This window comes from Lampetra fluviatilis, chromosome 5 (assembly GCF_964198595.1).
Source record: "Lampetra fluviatilis chromosome 5, kcLamFluv1.1, whole genome shotgun sequence".
In the NCBI taxonomy this organism is placed as follows: Eukaryota; Metazoa; Chordata; class Hyperoartia; order Petromyzontiformes; family Petromyzontidae; genus Lampetra; species Lampetra fluviatilis.
The window spans coordinates 14,634,846-14,650,853 of NC_136279.1; the positions used below are offsets into that span (position 1 = coordinate 14,634,846).

Here is a 16,008-nt window from a genome sequence, read left to right on the forward strand (position 1 = left end):
GCCACTGGGCCATGTGCAGTCAGTGGGCCATTCTGCTTTCTGGTCTTGTCTGGGATAGCAGCGATAATGTTCAGGAGCTTAGATGCTTCGTGTAGTTGTTCTACTCTGCTGAAGGAACATAGACTTGCAGTGCCCATTGACGTAACAATGTACACGAACTTAACATTTCCCAAACACAACCCCTTATCAGCGCCTAGCTTATTACAGACCAATTCAGACCTTATTGGTCACCCCGTGTCCCTTATAAATCTCAACGTTCATCCTAAAAAGTCCCATCACAAGGGGAGAAACACAAACAAATATACAAAATGTTGCCCGTATTGAAACGACCTGACAATCTATTTCCTTGTACAAGAATACAGGTAAACAGTATGGGATTGACATGTATGTACAGTGAGGGAAAAAAAGTATTTGATCCCCTGCTGATTTTGTAGGTTTGCCCACTGACAAAGAAATGATCAGTCTATAATTTTAATGGTAGGTTTATTTGAGCAGTGAGAGACAGAATAACAAAAAAAACTCCAGAAAAACGCATGTCAAAAATGTAATAAATAGATTGCATTTTAATGAGGAGGGGTGGGTGGATGGAGGAGTGGGTGGGGGTCGCACGGTGGTGGCCGATCCTGTGGGGTCGGAGGTCACTCGGGTAGCGATGTCTGGCGGTGGTGGTGGCGACGAGAGCCCGCTCCTCGGAGCCAACTGGTGAGTGCCGAGTCTCTCCGAGAGAGAGAGGCACGCGTGTCTGTGTGCGTGTCTGTGTGTGTGAGAGAGAGAAAAACAACACCACCTGTGTATTATGGATATTGGTCGCGAAAGCCTCCGCGTTAAGCAGAGAGTTGGCGGTTGTCTGTACGTGCTGCCGTGAGAGGGCAGTGGCGTCAGTGCATGCGTTCAGAGAGGCAGAGCCAAAGGTCCGTGTGTGAGGTGCACCTAGCCTGGCACCCTTCACTAAGTGGCGAATGGCCGGTTATTGTTGTGAGAGAGGTTAGAAGTGTTGGGTAAGGCACAGCCAGTGGTTGTGAGTTTGTGTGCGAGGGGCAGTGGTTGTTGCTCCAGAGACCCGTGATTCGCCATAGACATGAGAGCACAGATTACAGAGGATAAGCGAGTTCCAGACGAAGGGGGGGCAGGCACAGGATAATGAGAGACCTCTTACAGTTCCGTACATCGCAATCTTCTCTCTTGGTGTCCATAAAGTGGTGTCGGTACATCGAGAGCCGCGTGCGCTCAGTGCGGAGCGGCTCTGGCACAGCGCTTCACGCACCGGGCAATAGACGTCGACATTCTTTCGCACCGTACGTAGGGGCCGTGCATAAATGACGTCACGCACCTGGGGGGGGCGGGCTCAGACATTTGTGACAAGGGGGGGGTTTGAGAAATGTGACGTCACATCATAAATGACGTCACGCACCTAGGGGAGGGGCGGGGTCAGACATTTGTAACGATGCGTGACGAGGGGGGGGTTGAGAAATGTGACGTCACAAATGACGTCACGCACCTAGGGGAGGGGCGGGGTCAAACATTTGTGACGATGTGTGACGAGGGGGAGGGGGGGGTTTGAGAAATGTGACGTCACATCAAAATGAGCAACTTTAAATAAATATAGACAACACGTTCTACTTAATGAAATAGACTTTTTGATAAATGTTTTCTCCTACAACATCAGAGTGCAGCGCCACATTAAATACGCACTACAATGACAATAGTTTAAAGCGATTTGAAGCATTTTTTATTTGGGGGGGGGCAGAGCTTTGTGACGTCATATTTGAGGGGGTCTGACTTTTTGTGATGCCGTGTCACGAGGGGGGGGTGTGGTCAAAAATCGTCCAAAATCGCGTGACGTCATTTATGGACGGCCCCGTAGCCCACCGTTGCTATGAACCAAGTGAATTAATTTTGATTCCCAGACCATGGACAATATCAGCAGCAGGTGGTGTCCAAACGTATCTGAGGCCTCCCCGAAGTTAACTCAACCTTAAATGAGCAACCTGGTCTATGGGAGCTGTGAATAAGTAATATTTAAAAATACTTTTTTCAAAACACGCTGAAATTAAATGTACCCTACTAGTAATGGAAGAACTCCACGACTCCAGGAAGTGGCCCCGAGGCTTGCCATAACGTAGGAGGCTGTGGTGATTTACAGCCAACGTGAGTTGAGCGTGGACAATTAGACCCAAGCCGAAACATAACATATAAAAATGAATGTTTAAAAAACTTTTTATGATAGAATATAGTATTGTCATCAGTATCACATAAGTATACCAAGTTTGCAGTCGATACCACATTGGGAGGTGGGTTAAAATTGAGTTACGAGATTTGAGGATACGACAACAACAACAGAGTGAGTTCATAGAAAGCGTGTAAAAAGATGGTTTTAAAAAAATGTGTTTATTTTTTATGATAGAATATGGTATTGTCATCAGTATGACATAAGTATACCAAGTTTGCAGTCGATACCACTTTGGGAAGTGGGTTAAAATTTAGTTACAAGATTTGAGGATACGACAACAACAACAACAGACAGATTGAGTTCAATAAAAGCGTGTAATAATAAAAAACACAGGCACTGGGGAGAAATGGGTTGTTGGATATGGTGGAGGCCACATGGCCTCCTCGTGTGCCGTAATGCTTGCTTACAGCACTTTCCCCTATCTCTTTTAGGCGAATTGAGAGGTATCTGCCTTTACCTGTGTGAATGCGTGCGTTACCAGCGACGTCAATGATGTCCAGGCCTTGTTGGAGGAGACGGAGAGGAGGCGATGGCGCTCAATCCGGGTCATGTATCTCACCATGTTCCTGAGCAGTGTGGGTGAGACTCGATTTCACAGCAATGTCAAAGTGTTTCCATGCACAAATGTTTTGTGGCGCTTATTTCAATCGGTGGTACCGAACACATGTGGAAAATCCACATTCATATGGCAGTTGAATGAATAACTCAGATTCAACCAGATCTCACATTTTCAATTTGAAATGCCACTTCCTAATTACAGGCGATTACATTAACACCTTCAGTTATTCTAAATTGATCTTACTGGATTTCTAGTGTACACTGAACAGCCTAGAGCGTTTCGAGTTATGTTTTAACATATTAAGGGAACCACTGTTGACATATAACAGGCACATACTGATATATACATATGTAAAAATAATCTATTGTCACGTGTAAAAATCCACTGTATACATATACGTATGTAGGCACATAAAGAAAAAAAAATAAAGGGACTGCATTGGCAGTGGCGTACAACATAAGCTCAGGACCTCGCCACATGTGTTACTAACGATGCCTTTTACCTAAATAATAACCAATGGCCCTTCAGAGCAGAAACATGACAGACATTTATATTGCAGTTATAGGTGGAGTTCAAATTTTACTCTGTGGTGTCCTTGACCATTTTAAGCTCACGAACAGTTGATATTGGAACAGTTATTTACATACCTGTGGATACATATGTAGGCATGGGAGTGGGATCAGGATGCTCACTGTCATGGTCAATCTGAATTATGAAAAATTATCTGTGAATGTTGCGTGTGTTTCAGGTTTTTCTATAGTCATGTCCTCAATATGGCCATTCCTTCAGAAGGTGAGATGTGTGTTGTAGTTGTGTATGTAAGGTCTGCGTTAATACATCTTTACAACTAGTTAAATTATTTGTATGGTTTACAGTGGTATTTTCATATGAAACTGCCTATCCATAGTGACCCATATAATAAAGACATGTTCTATAATTTCATGTATGTAGAACTCATCTGATATAGAAGAACCCTTTTGCACTGGCTCCATGCTTTGACATTGTAGATAGAGAAACATTTCCTTGAGTCTTAATCCTGGGTTCCCAGAGGTGCTGCCCCAGTGTGGTCACATGGCCAGTATGAACTTTGATAAAAAGACAACCAGTCCCATGTCTTAAATCCAAGTCATGTGAAGAAACAATTCACAAACCTTACATGGTCAATATGAACCCTGTAAAAGATACCAAGCAGCAGGCTTCGTAATCTGACATGACAATTGCATATCTCCTGACAAAGACAGCCCCAACAGTTGAACGCACACCATGAAGGGTACCAATTCAGCACCTTGACATGACCACAATGAGCCTGCTGGGTGAGACCAGCACCCGGGTTCTTAACCAATGGCCTCAGTTGCCAACTCACTTCACCAACATGCCAGGACTTCAAAGATGCCAGCTTGGTTCTCCAACATGGCATTGTGCCGCCTACAGGTGGACCCCTCCAGCAGCCCCACATTCCTGGGTTGGGTGTTGGCATCATACAGCCTTGCCCAGCTGTTTGCCTGCCCTGCCCTGGGGGCATGGGCCAATGCCAAGGGCAGCTCCATGCCCCTTCTCACCTCCATGCTGCTGGGCACTGCTGGTCATGTCATGTACATGTATGCCCACGCCGTGCACTCGAGGGGACGCTTCCTTGTGCTGGCGGCACGCATTTTTCTCGGTCTGGGAGCTGGTACGACACAAACGCACACAACGCACATAGGACACAACGTGTACACTTTCTTTACAAGACACCACATGCATGCCACACACTCAATCAGTATCCGGTGTTGTGTGTATGCTGAAAAAAGCACCCTTTTATACACTGTTCCATTTTTAATAGGTGCTCCCCTAAGAGCATTTGCCCAACCTTTGCGACTTTATGGGGATCTGTTTTTTTGCATGCATATATGTATGTATGTGTTTGCATGTATACTTATGTGTGTGTTTGTAGGTAATGTGGCTGTGGTGCGTGCATTTGCGTCGGCGGCCACCAATATGGAGGAGCGCACACCTGTTATGGCCAACCTTAGCGCCTGCCAGGCACTGGGGTTCATTCTCGGCCCAGGTGAGTAAGTATGCAGATCATATAATGCATTGCAAGCAACTATTACACTGCATGCGATTCTATTGATTTACATTGCATTTTTTATTGCAACGGGATTAACTTTCATCTACTAAATTCAGCTTACTTAAACTGCACTTGAATTTTTGGAATTAAATACAAATTCAGTTTTTTTATTTAATCCTTCGCTTGCTCTTTGCTGTGGTCTGCGAAAACATTGCAACCATTCTCAGGATGTTTGACAAATTTTCAAGATAATTACAAACTTGTATTTTGTAGTTATAAGCTAGTAGTTTATAATCTTCAAAACAAGGCATGCAAGAATACCACATACCACACTCGTGAAGCTGTGACCCCTGCCTGTGTGCACCATGTGAGCACAGTGCTGCAGACGGTGCTGACGTGGGTGGGCGAGGAGGGGGTATCGTGGCCCCCACTTGCCCTGCAGCTCAACATGTATACGGCGCCTGCGCTGCTTGGAGCCGCACTCACCCTCGCCAACGCCATCCTCGTCACCTGCGCTTTCTGGTTAGCGGGGTGGCGAGCCCGATGAGAGGGGGAGGAAGTGGTAGGCGAGCAGAGAGAGAGAAATGAGGGTAAAAGATATGGGAAGGGAGACACAAGGAGAGTGAGAGAGGAAAGAGAGGGAGGGGAGGAAGAGTGGGAAGAGAGAGGGGGGAGATAATTGGAAAGAGAGGGAGGGTGAAATGAGAGGGAGCAACAGGAGATGGAGGAAAAGTGAGACAAAGGGGACGCTCAGGGGAGGCAGAGAGAAAGTAAGATAGAGAAGGGAAGAGAGGGAAAGTCGAAATTGGAGGTGAGAAGTTGAAGCACACCTTGTGTGCTTTGCTGATTTAATACCGTAAAATATTTGGAAGCTAGAATCAGGGATAGGGTAAGAGGATATCTGTAATCAATAAATAACAAACCAAACAACCCTGACTAGAACATTGTTCACACACGAACTACGCTGTGCATGACAGGAGATGGCATGTGAATATGCACTAGCAATTCTAAAGCTATGTGTGGTACACATGCACTTGTCTGTTGTATGCAATTCAGTGCACTTGTTCACTAGGGCGGCTTGTGTTCTGATTAATCTTTGTTGTTGTTTTATATATTTATATTATTTTACATTATTTTACAAATAAATAATAAATTCTTCCAATCCTTCAGAAAATTTTCAGCCTTATGAATCTTCAACTTTACACTTCACACATTAGTCTTCCATGTTGGGTGATGGTAAGCGATTAGCAATAAACAGTCATAACAGCAATTATTTTTTGTTGCATCATGAAATAAAAATATTACGTGATACATATGTCATTTATTATTATTGTTATGCTGTTATTTAAATGCTCGAAGTGTTACTTGTGTGTAAATATATAAAAAAATATTTATGTATTACAGCATTTGATTATTTACAGTATTCAGTACATGCACTGTAACCGGAGAGGCTCTTTCTCAAATTCCTTCGGCTTTGAGAGGTTTTGCTGTGATATGCTCGCCAGTTCAGTAGCCTGAAGGAATGATCTTTGATATTGGTATGTGCACGTGTTTCTCTTGCCCAGGGAACAAAAATTGAAAACAGACAACAGCTCCGCTGATTCGGGTGAGAGTCACAATTATTCATTGTAGAGATTGCTAGTTGGTACATAGGGTTTAAAATTGACATGTAAGGATCACTGGCCCCATAACCACTGAGATCCTGGACTTGAATCTGGACTCAAACCTCAGATTAAACAGAGTTATTATGTTGAGTGAGTGCACCTGTGATGTGATGTCACTTTGTTTTCTGTGGAGACCTCCACAAAGAGCTTTCATGTATCCGTGTGTGATTGTCTTTGTGTGTTGGTGTCATTGTGGGAATGTGAGTACGTGTGTGAGGGAATGGTGGTTAGTTTGCTGCACTATGAACCTGGCCACCAAGGTTCGATTCCTGGCAATGGCTAATTTTAGTGGTTGTGATATCTGAACTGGTCCTTGGCAGTCCCTGTGTAGCTCAGCGTTATATGAGCGAGCATATCCAGTGCAATCTATAAATATCAGAACTTCGGAGACAAAGGTGCCAAGCTGAGGTTTGGCCATACCACCCCCATGGTGCCCACTAAATGGAACCCACTAACAGCATTTTTTCAATATAGGCGATACAGGGAATTTTTGTACTTTGTATGTGTGTCCATCAGGCTAAAAATGGATCTTTAAGTCTGATGTTAGTGTAAATATCAGGCAGGGTTAATCCACTTTTGGATGAAGGCCTTCCCAATTGTGTCTCATTAAAATTATCAACTCGTGCCACAACAACACGGGTGAATTACATATTGATAAAGAAAACTGAACGTATCCTGAGAAAAATAGGAGGTGATCCTTTATATTCTAAGTGAAGAAAGAGAGTGCTCGTAAGAAAAACGTATCGTCGGAGACCAGTAATGCACATGAGAGACAGTGTATATATGTGAGGAGTAAATTTGCATGTTCACATTGCGTATGCATATGAGATATCTGTATGTGTGTTTGTATTACAGATACGCCGATGAGCTTAAACCTGTTAGCCGTGATCACTTCCAACATTCTATTTTTTGTCACCCTCTTCATCTTCACGGTATTTGAGACGTACGTATCCACACCCGCACACACTTACGTGTCTCGTATGTGTATTTGATATATTTGCGTGTTGCATGTGAGTGTGTTTTGTGTGTGAGTGTCTTTGATATGTGTATGTCTGTGTTTCATGTGTATTTGATGTGTGGGTGATGTCACGTGTGTTTTGTGTGTGTGTATGTGCAGAATTGCTACACCCCTCAGCATGCACATGTTCGCATGGTCCCGTGGTCAGGCCGTGCTTTACGATGGTCTCCTCCTGGCTGGCCTGGGCCTGCAGGCCATCGGGGTCTTCATGGCTGCTAAGCCCCTCACCCCACGGTGATTGGCAATGATGGTGATGTCAGGCTGTTGCTTTGATGGTTATGGTGGTTCAAAGATGTCGGTAATAGTCTGATGGTGATGATGAATATGGTGGTGTTGGTACAGCGACGATGTGACAATATTGGTGACAATAGTGATGTGATGATAATGGTTTATTGGTTATGCGAAGATAAAAGTTGTTTGGTGTGATGGATTTATGGTGGAGATGGTGGTGCATTAAGGATGGTGTAGTTTGATATGATTTATAAGAATTTACAATACTGATGTTAGTGTTGTAATTATTTATGTTGGTGCTAATACGATTTATTTCATGGGACCTTCTTTGCCAGTACCAAATATGGTTTATTGTGTGATTATGTTACCACAGTTGATGGTCATAGGTATTGAAATTATGTATCTTAATATGTTGTTGGTGGGTTATTCGCAACTGAGTGAGCGGTTGTTTCTATTTTTTAACCACAACTGCTAAATTAAGGCACTTTAAAAATATGAACTACTGGAGAGTAAACTAGAAAGTGTCATGTGGTGAGCTTTTTTGAATTGAGTTGGGCGATGTGAGGTTTGAAAGATATCTGAAAGGAGTTCCAAAGCGGAGCTGTGCAATAAGATAAATTATTGTTCCAATCCACATTGAACACAAGTGTGTACAACACGTCCCAGAAATCAGAGATGGAATCAAGAGAGAGAGCAACATCCAACATGCTAATGCCAGCAGACACATCGAGGTGATAGATACATTATAAGAGATTGTCTTTCGTCATTACTGTGACAGTAGTGGTAGCCAAAGAGATGCATAGGTGGCATAAAGATGATGAGTGACGAGTGAATTTGTGTGTGTTGTTCATCAGTCAGGTGGACAGTTTTATGCTGGATTTTGTTCCAACTAGCCAGATATAAAATAAGAGTTCCATATCAAATATGACAATAGTAGTCTACGTTTTTGCTTAACATCGTGTCAGAAGGTGTTCTCGAGTGAAACGTTGTGTTATTGTCGCAGGCTGGGAGGATGGTTGTTAATGTTTTTGACTGGGATAGTGGTTGTTGCAGGCTGGGAGAGTGATTGCTGTTGTTGCAGGCTGGAATAGTTGTTGCTGTTTTTGTTGCAGGCTAGGCGAGCGGTTGCTGCTGGTGGTTGGGTTGGTGCTCGTTCTCGCCGGATATTTTGTGCTGCTTCCCTGGGGTCATCAACTTCCTCCCCTTGCCTGGCAGAGTGAGAGGACCTCAGAGTCATCACCATCACCACTGAACCCTCAATTATAAACAGTCGTCACCATCTATATCTTCATGGCCATTGGCAACCTTTCTTCCGTCATTGATAATACCACACACACTTCAACTTAATTCCCACACTCAGATAAGCCGCGTACTTTGGTATTTTACGAATTTTAAGTATGAATTACACCTGATGTTTAAATTGAATGCGTAATAAAATGCATAGCAATTTTTCTGCACAGCATTGAGTTCGCAGGAGAGAAAAAAAACTGACACCAAAGCGGTAAAGGAGGACTTCTTGATTTATTTTATTTTGTTTTGGAAATTTAACATTTAAAAAAAATTCCTTTTGAGAATATTCTCGTTTTTTTTTTGTTCTACCCTTGTAACATTGCAGTTAAACTCCACTTCTCTAGTTAATGCATATCTCATAAGTTAGCATTAAATATTGTACAATATCAACATTGCAAATGATTGCAAGGTAATGTGGCATTTTACCTCCTGAAAATATGCTTGCTTCGTGGCAAAATTGGAGGGAAAATTACTCAGAAGACTCAAAAACGTATCCGGAGTTTTATACACTATACTAGCTCAAGTCTTACTCACACTCTTACCCAGTCCCACACATTCACACTCTCGTACACACACCCCCTTACACACTTTACCTCTCTCACACTTTTTCACACACATTCACTCCCTCAAACTTATATGCCCACCTCAATCAAACACGCTCACTCTCTTGGCTCAAGTCTTACTGTTCTTCTCTCACATCCTCAGTCTTCTTCAATCAATCTATATCCCCTCCATCCCCTCTCAGTGTCCGTGTTCTGCCGAGTTCGGTTTTGTGTCCCTTACTATTCTACCTCTATATTTCGCCTCTTGAATCTATTATCTCTTTCTATTTTCCTCATTTATTTTCTGACGATACCCAAATCTTCTTATATCCCTCATTATTGCTGACCTTTCTTCTCATATCTCCTCCTGTCTGGCTGCCATCCAATCCTGGAAGGTGCTTCACTCGCTCTCAATCCTTCGAAAGCATCAATAATTTTCAATCTGGTCTCTCACTCTTCACCTCCCATCCCAGCCATCTTCCCTCCTCTCTTTCTCACTCCTGTTTCCTCTGCCATCAACCTTGACTCTTCCCTTACTTTTTCCACCCACATATCCGCTACTACTCGCATCTGCTGCTTTCATCTATTCAACATCAGGAAAATCCATCCTCTTATTTAAATTTCTACCGCCAAAATAATTTTTCATTTGCTGATCTTAAACCACGTGGACTAATGTAATTATTTTATTTTTGTTATTTCTGCCTCTGCTCTCACTCCCCTCTAACAGATGAAAAATGCTTCTGCACCTGTTATTTTCAATCTTCCCTTCAACACTCACACTGCGCCTCTCCTCCACTTCACTGGCTTGTTGTTTACTGCCGCTGTATTTTCAAATACCTAACACCTTGTCCCACCTCATGGCCTTGCCCCACCTTATCTTGCCTCTCTCATCTCCTTTCATGTCTCTACTCATCTTCTTCATTCACAATATTCCATCTCTTCAATCTGCCTGTGCCCAATTCTGTGTTCAGTCCTTCTCCCTCCTTGCACCCCTCCACTGGAATAAACTTCCCTGTACATTAAGCAGTCCCCCTACATAACCTCCTACCATTTCTTTCTTAAAGCTTACCTCTTCTCTATTGCCCTGTCTCTTCTTCGCCACTCCATTCCTTCCCATCCATTCCCTACATGTTCATGAACCGTAAGTACCCTCTATTGCTGTCTCTCATTCCATGATTAGATAATTTTACACACACACACCCATGACAGCATTTTTTCAGCTTAATATAACAAATGTTTTCTCTTCAGTGCATTAAACCATACATCTCTCCTTGTTGTCTTTCCATCAGCCATTGATAACATCACAGAGTCACCTTCCTCAACAACAGCCTCCCTGACTGGTCTATCCACTATCGCCCCAAGCGAAGGCGGCCCTGCTCTTGGGCAGTTCGTTCAGATGTTGAAATCAGATGATGGAAGTGGTCAGGGCTGTCCCTTCATCTCCCAGCCCTGGTGCCTGCACGTCCCCGTCATCAGGTGACGGCCAATCGGGCCAGGTGTTACGATTTTTGTTGGCAGTCCTACAGGCAGCTGAGGCTAGTGTCCTGACATTGGGGAACTACCCTGGAATCGATGTTGTGGGCTTTTGTTTAACATCCTTTAAGGGCCTATCTTAACACAAGTTACATCTAGACAGACTTAAAACTGTTGAATATGGTCACTTTGTTCTTTTCGTCGTTTGTTTCACGGATCCTGTGTTCCTCATATATTCCCTTTCCTGTGTACTCCAGAACAGAACGTTAAAATGTCCTAGGTTTACAATCGGTAGCAGGTAAAATAATACATTCGGACATGTAAAAATATATTATCATTCAATGTGTTGTATATGTATTTTTTTAAACATTAGGATGTATATATCTCATAGTCTAGAGTCAGATATCTTTTGAAGGTATACATTTTTAAAGAAACAGCACATTTAGAAAAAGAAAACGCTAAGTGAAAACCCATGGACAGTGTATTGTGTCCTGTGTATTCACGATATTTGTTCCATGTGCATATTGTGTCTCCCATCCTTTGCGTGAGTCCTTATTGTTCAATATGTCTAGCCCAATGTCACTGTTCCCCATGTATCCTATTCAGATTGGCTCAGTTCATCTGCGGCCTTGTGCTGATTGGGGCCGGGTACCCATTGTGCACCCTCACCACCTACTCGCTCTACTCTAAGATTCTAGGAGACAGACCACAGGTGCGGGAGTGTGTGTGCATTTGTGTGAATGTACATGCGGTTGAGCATAGTGCTGGCCACCAACCCCCTCGTGTGCCGTGCCGGCCTTCAGAGGCGCTTGCTAACAGCACTTGCCCCAACAGTTTGTTAAGGCTATACGAGTGTACACATGTATGTGTGTCTTTATGTATGAGTAATGGGGCAGTTGTGGAGTGGAAAAATGTCCATCCCTGGGTAGTGTGGTTATGACCAACTCCAGTTTGATAGCAGAGGTCTCACTTGGAATCATCCGAGCAGCATATTTTCGTCACAAACTATCTGGTTTCTTGCTCCACACAAAGATTTGGGTTTTCCCGGCCACAGTCATGCCATCCCTACTCTCTATGCTTGTGAAACGTGGGCCACGAATGGAACATCTGCGCTGGTTTGAAATATTCATCCTGTCCTGCTTATGATCTATCCTGGGTTTAACCAGGCTGGATTGTGTGAGGAGCTCACATATCCTTGAAAGATCCTGAAACATTCCGAATAGTTAGTTCCTCTGGCAGGCACGGCTACGTTACCTGGGTCATGTAGCTCACATGCCCAGCCACCACATGCCCAAGCAGCTTGTTTGGCCGGATAGAGGGGGCTAAACGGGCACAGCACAGGCTGGAGAAGAGATGGACTGATGCAGTACAGGAAGATGTGGACTTGTCTAAGATTGGTACCAGGGGTGTCACGATCGGCCTCTGTGGAGGAGGCTCGTGAAGGACGCTACTGGGCAGTTGGAGGCAGTCGCCCTCCACCAAGGGCAGAGGATTGATGCTCACAACGAGCGGATAATCTGGCAGCTAAGATGCAGCATATTGACACAGGGGTGCAAGTAGTGCATCTGCCTATCATCTAAGTCAACCCATGGCACCTGGGTCTGGCCCACGACCTCCTGGCAAGCCTTCCACACTCCACGTGGCCTCAACATGCACCTAGCCTGGCACAACCGCCGTGTCAACATCAATGCCACTTAGCGGAGAAAAGCAGCTTTTGCTCTGAGTGTACAACAGCAGTAGTAAATGGCATTTGGACCTTGATAAATTCTCTCCTCGGTAAACCCAGCTTACAATGAGTTATTTAAACATTGAGAGCATGCATATATAATTGATGTGTACATATCCGATATCATGTCTGTGCTTCCATACATATCTGCTTGCATAAGGAATGCAAATGTTTTGTGAGTTATAACATCGGTGAGCTGTCACTTCTTTTTTTGTCCTGAGGATTTCGATGCAAGTGATATTTATTGAAGAATGAAACTGAAATATTGTATCTGTGGTGGTGGACTTTGCTTGAGAAAATGTTAAATGTGTGGCAAACTGATAATAGATGTTTACATCGTTTTCTACACTGGTGACACTAAACCAAAATTAACAACCATAATTCCACCACCTCCAATTCTATACATTTGTGTGTGCATGTGTACTTGGTGAGCATGCAGGGTGTATTCATGGGCTGGCTGACCGCAAGCGGGAGTTTGGCACGTGTGCTCGGCCCCATGTTCGTGGCCCAAGCCTACGTGAGAGCTGGGCCCCGCATTGCCTTCGGCTCTGTGGCGGCTGTTGTGGCAGCGGCGCTGGGCCTCCTCCTCGCCACGTACCCCCACCTCCGGCCGTTGACGCCAGCGGTCATGAGCCCGGAGCACAACGAGCCACTCAGCCACTCTCCAGAATCCTCAATAATGGCTGACCCTTCTGACTGTGATCAAAGGCTGCCTCTTTTAGATTAAACATCAGCTGCCTCAGCCCTAGTATAAGATGCAACCCAGTCCCAGAGAAGTAGGCATTTTCTCACACTGAGATCAGTTTTAAACTTTGCCAATGAGTTAACAGATTTGAAAAAAATATGTCAGGAACATCACTATTGCACTCTGTTGATGTCACTGTAACATATCACCGAAATGTTTTTTTCGTTCTCATTAAGGTTCAAACATGTTGGGCAGCAGGAAACAGCTTACGTGCATATCTACAAGAGTGAGTGTGTAGCATCCTTATTTACAAACCTATCTATTCTGATTACAGCCAGAAATCCTCTGGCTGAACAAAAACGTCAACCCTTAGACTGTAAACAATAGCCATCCATTGAGGTCTTCTGACCAATCACTCTTTTAACACAAAACCGCTTCCCTCTCAAAGACTGGCACAGACGATGAAGAAATAGACACTGCAGTTTATTTGACCATTTCAATCAAAATATTGCGAATTAATTTGGTACGTGTACATATTAATTTCATTTGTGATATTTACATTTCTATTTAAATAATATATATTTTTCAATTGTTTATAAAGGTGAGTAAAAATGCAATGTACAAATTTGTGATGATAAATATAAAATAAACGGTTCTGTAAATGTTGCAATTGTGTAGTGCAAAAACGGTAGGTTTGTGTACAGTTTTGCATTTTTTGTCCATGGGACAAAATGAGTTGTTCAATTAAAAGCAAATTTCAACATGACTCCGTTCTGTCTGTCAATAAAATATTTCTTAGTCTATTGGTTCTCCAGACCAACATCACCCGACAACTTTGTTTAAGCAAGAATACTGGATTGCTTTTGACCTGGGTCTCAAGCAGTCAGGCATGTTAAACATGCTGCTGGATTACCAGATATTAATGGAGAGAGGATCTCGTATAAAATGTGATTCTGCCGACACCCAGATCTAAACCGGTCCAGTTTGCATGCTTCAACAAATGCCGGTTGAAACATGTTGCTCTGCAATGCCAAGACGCTGATCAACTGAAACATTGTGTTATATGTGGTGGAAGAATGGAGTTGTGCTTATGTCTGCTGCTAACCATGTTCCACAACACCACTATAAACCAGTGTAAAGCCATAACCTATGGCTCTTAGCCATGATGTCTACCATTTCAAAACAGGTCGCAATCTACATTACAGCACCTTGGCTACACCAATACTAGAATGGTAACTAATATATACATTTCGATTTAAAGCTTTCGTGACTGCAGGGATTCCTCTTCTTGGTTCTTTCGGTAAAGTCACGTGACTTTACCGAAAGAACCAAGAAGATAATATGTACTGTATGTACATGGTTTTTCTAGCATATTCGCACAATGCACTTGGATCCATCTGCATTGGTCCTTCCTGAAATTAGTACTGAGAGCAGTGGCTTTCAACATTGTTGGTATGGTCGCCCCCCAATCAAGACCACTGCTACCTGCTTTGGGGGGCGCAGAACGGGTTGAAAAATGCTGAACCAGTGTGGAAAAATGGAGACCAAGCCGGCTGGGCATCCATGATAGACACCAGAATGTGCTGTGCAGGCCTTTATAGGTGCTAACAGCACTTGCCTTGTCTTTATTACTCTGTTTATCTGCCTAGGGTGGGGCACCTTGTCCTTATTGGGGGCTGATTAAGCCATTAAAACTACCTCGCCTGGTGTACAGGTGTAGAGACAATTCGAGGTCACTGCGTTGTTGTGCCAGCCACGGTTTCTGGAGTGCCGGGAGCCTCCATTGGTGGTTTGAGGGACACGTGACCGGGGAGGTCCGGACTTGACACAGCAGGGGGCGTGGCCAAGGGCGGAGCGAGGCCGCGGCCAGGGAAATAAAAGGGGGAGTGCAGAGATGATTCGGGGCTTGTTTTGTGGGAATCAACTGGAAGTTCTTCCTTCTTCGCTCCTTGTTCGTCGTGCAGTCTTGACTGGGATTCGTGGGTCAGGCAGCATGTGTGCTGCTGACCCCATTTGTTTAGTTAATGCACATAGCGACAGATAACCACACCGCTAGCGGACTCAGAGTGTTCATAGTTTGTTTATTAAACTTGTTGCCTCCAACTTAAAGTGTGTGCGCCTTCCGTGTATGTTACACACCACACAGGTCATGGGTTTAATCCAAACCCTGACATCTGTATATTTGGAGTTTGCACGTTCTCCCCGTGGTCGTATAGATTTTTCTCCGGGTCCTTTGGTGACCCGTATTTAAAAACATGCATTTAGAGTAGTTGGCTTTTATACATTTGCACATCAGCCACTTCGTCGAGCTATCATTTGTGGCCAGGTTGCTTCTGAAAAAGCTATAGCTCAGTGGGTCTTACCCGTTAAATAAAATGCATGCAAAAATTAGGGCTCGCCTTTACAGGTGACTGGGAGTGCTCCATTTAGATAGTTACTAGGGCTGAACGATTCATCGATTTCAAATAGAAATTTTATACAATGCAATTAGTAAATCGCAAAGGCTGCGATTTTTTGTGATTTTAAAAGTCCTATTACTT

At 43.8% G+C, this 16,008-nt stretch overlaps 1 protein-coding gene across 3 annotated transcripts; it reads left to right on the plus strand.

Moving 5' to 3' along the window:
- The first annotated feature begins 615 nt into the window (after positions 1–615).
- Positions 616–14,224, plus strand: MFSD8 (major facilitator superfamily domain containing 8). 3 transcript variants are annotated; one of them, XM_078856882.1, is made up of 13 exons: positions 616–702; positions 2,712–2,805; positions 3,538–3,581; positions 4,221–4,461; positions 4,723–4,836; positions 5,217–5,361; positions 6,405–6,445; positions 7,359–7,446; positions 7,621–7,755; positions 8,865–8,968; positions 10,874–11,060; positions 11,664–11,769; positions 13,223–14,224. In XM_078856882.1, the coding sequence occupies exons 2-13, from the start codon at positions 2,760–2,762 to the stop codon at positions 13,508–13,510; spliced, it is 1,539 nt and encodes a 512-aa protein (XP_078713008.1). In that variant the 5' UTR covers positions 616–702; positions 2,712–2,759; the 3' UTR covers positions 13,511–14,224. The 3 variants fall into 3 exon arrangements, with proteins under 3 accessions (XP_078713008.1, XP_078713007.1, XP_078713009.1); XM_078856881.1 differs by having other exon boundaries at positions 622–702; positions 2,712–2,809; XM_078856883.1 differs by having other exon boundaries at positions 622–702; positions 2,712–2,809; positions 13,705–14,224.
- The last annotated feature ends 1,784 nt before the right edge of the window (positions 14,225–16,008 follow it).

Coding starts and splice junctions, on each gene's coding strand:
- MFSD8 (XM_078856881.1), top strand. CDS start 653: ATGTCTGGCGGTGGTGGTGGCGACGAGAGCCCGCTCCTCGGAGCCAAC. Junction 4,462..4,722: donor TTTTCTCGGTCTGGGAGCTG/GTACGACACAAA, acceptor GTGTGTTTGTAG/GTAATGTGGCTGTGGTGCGT. Junction 6,446..7,358: donor CAACAGCTCCGCTGATTCGG/GTGAGAGTCACA, acceptor TTTGTATTACAG/ATACGCCGATGAGCTTAAAC.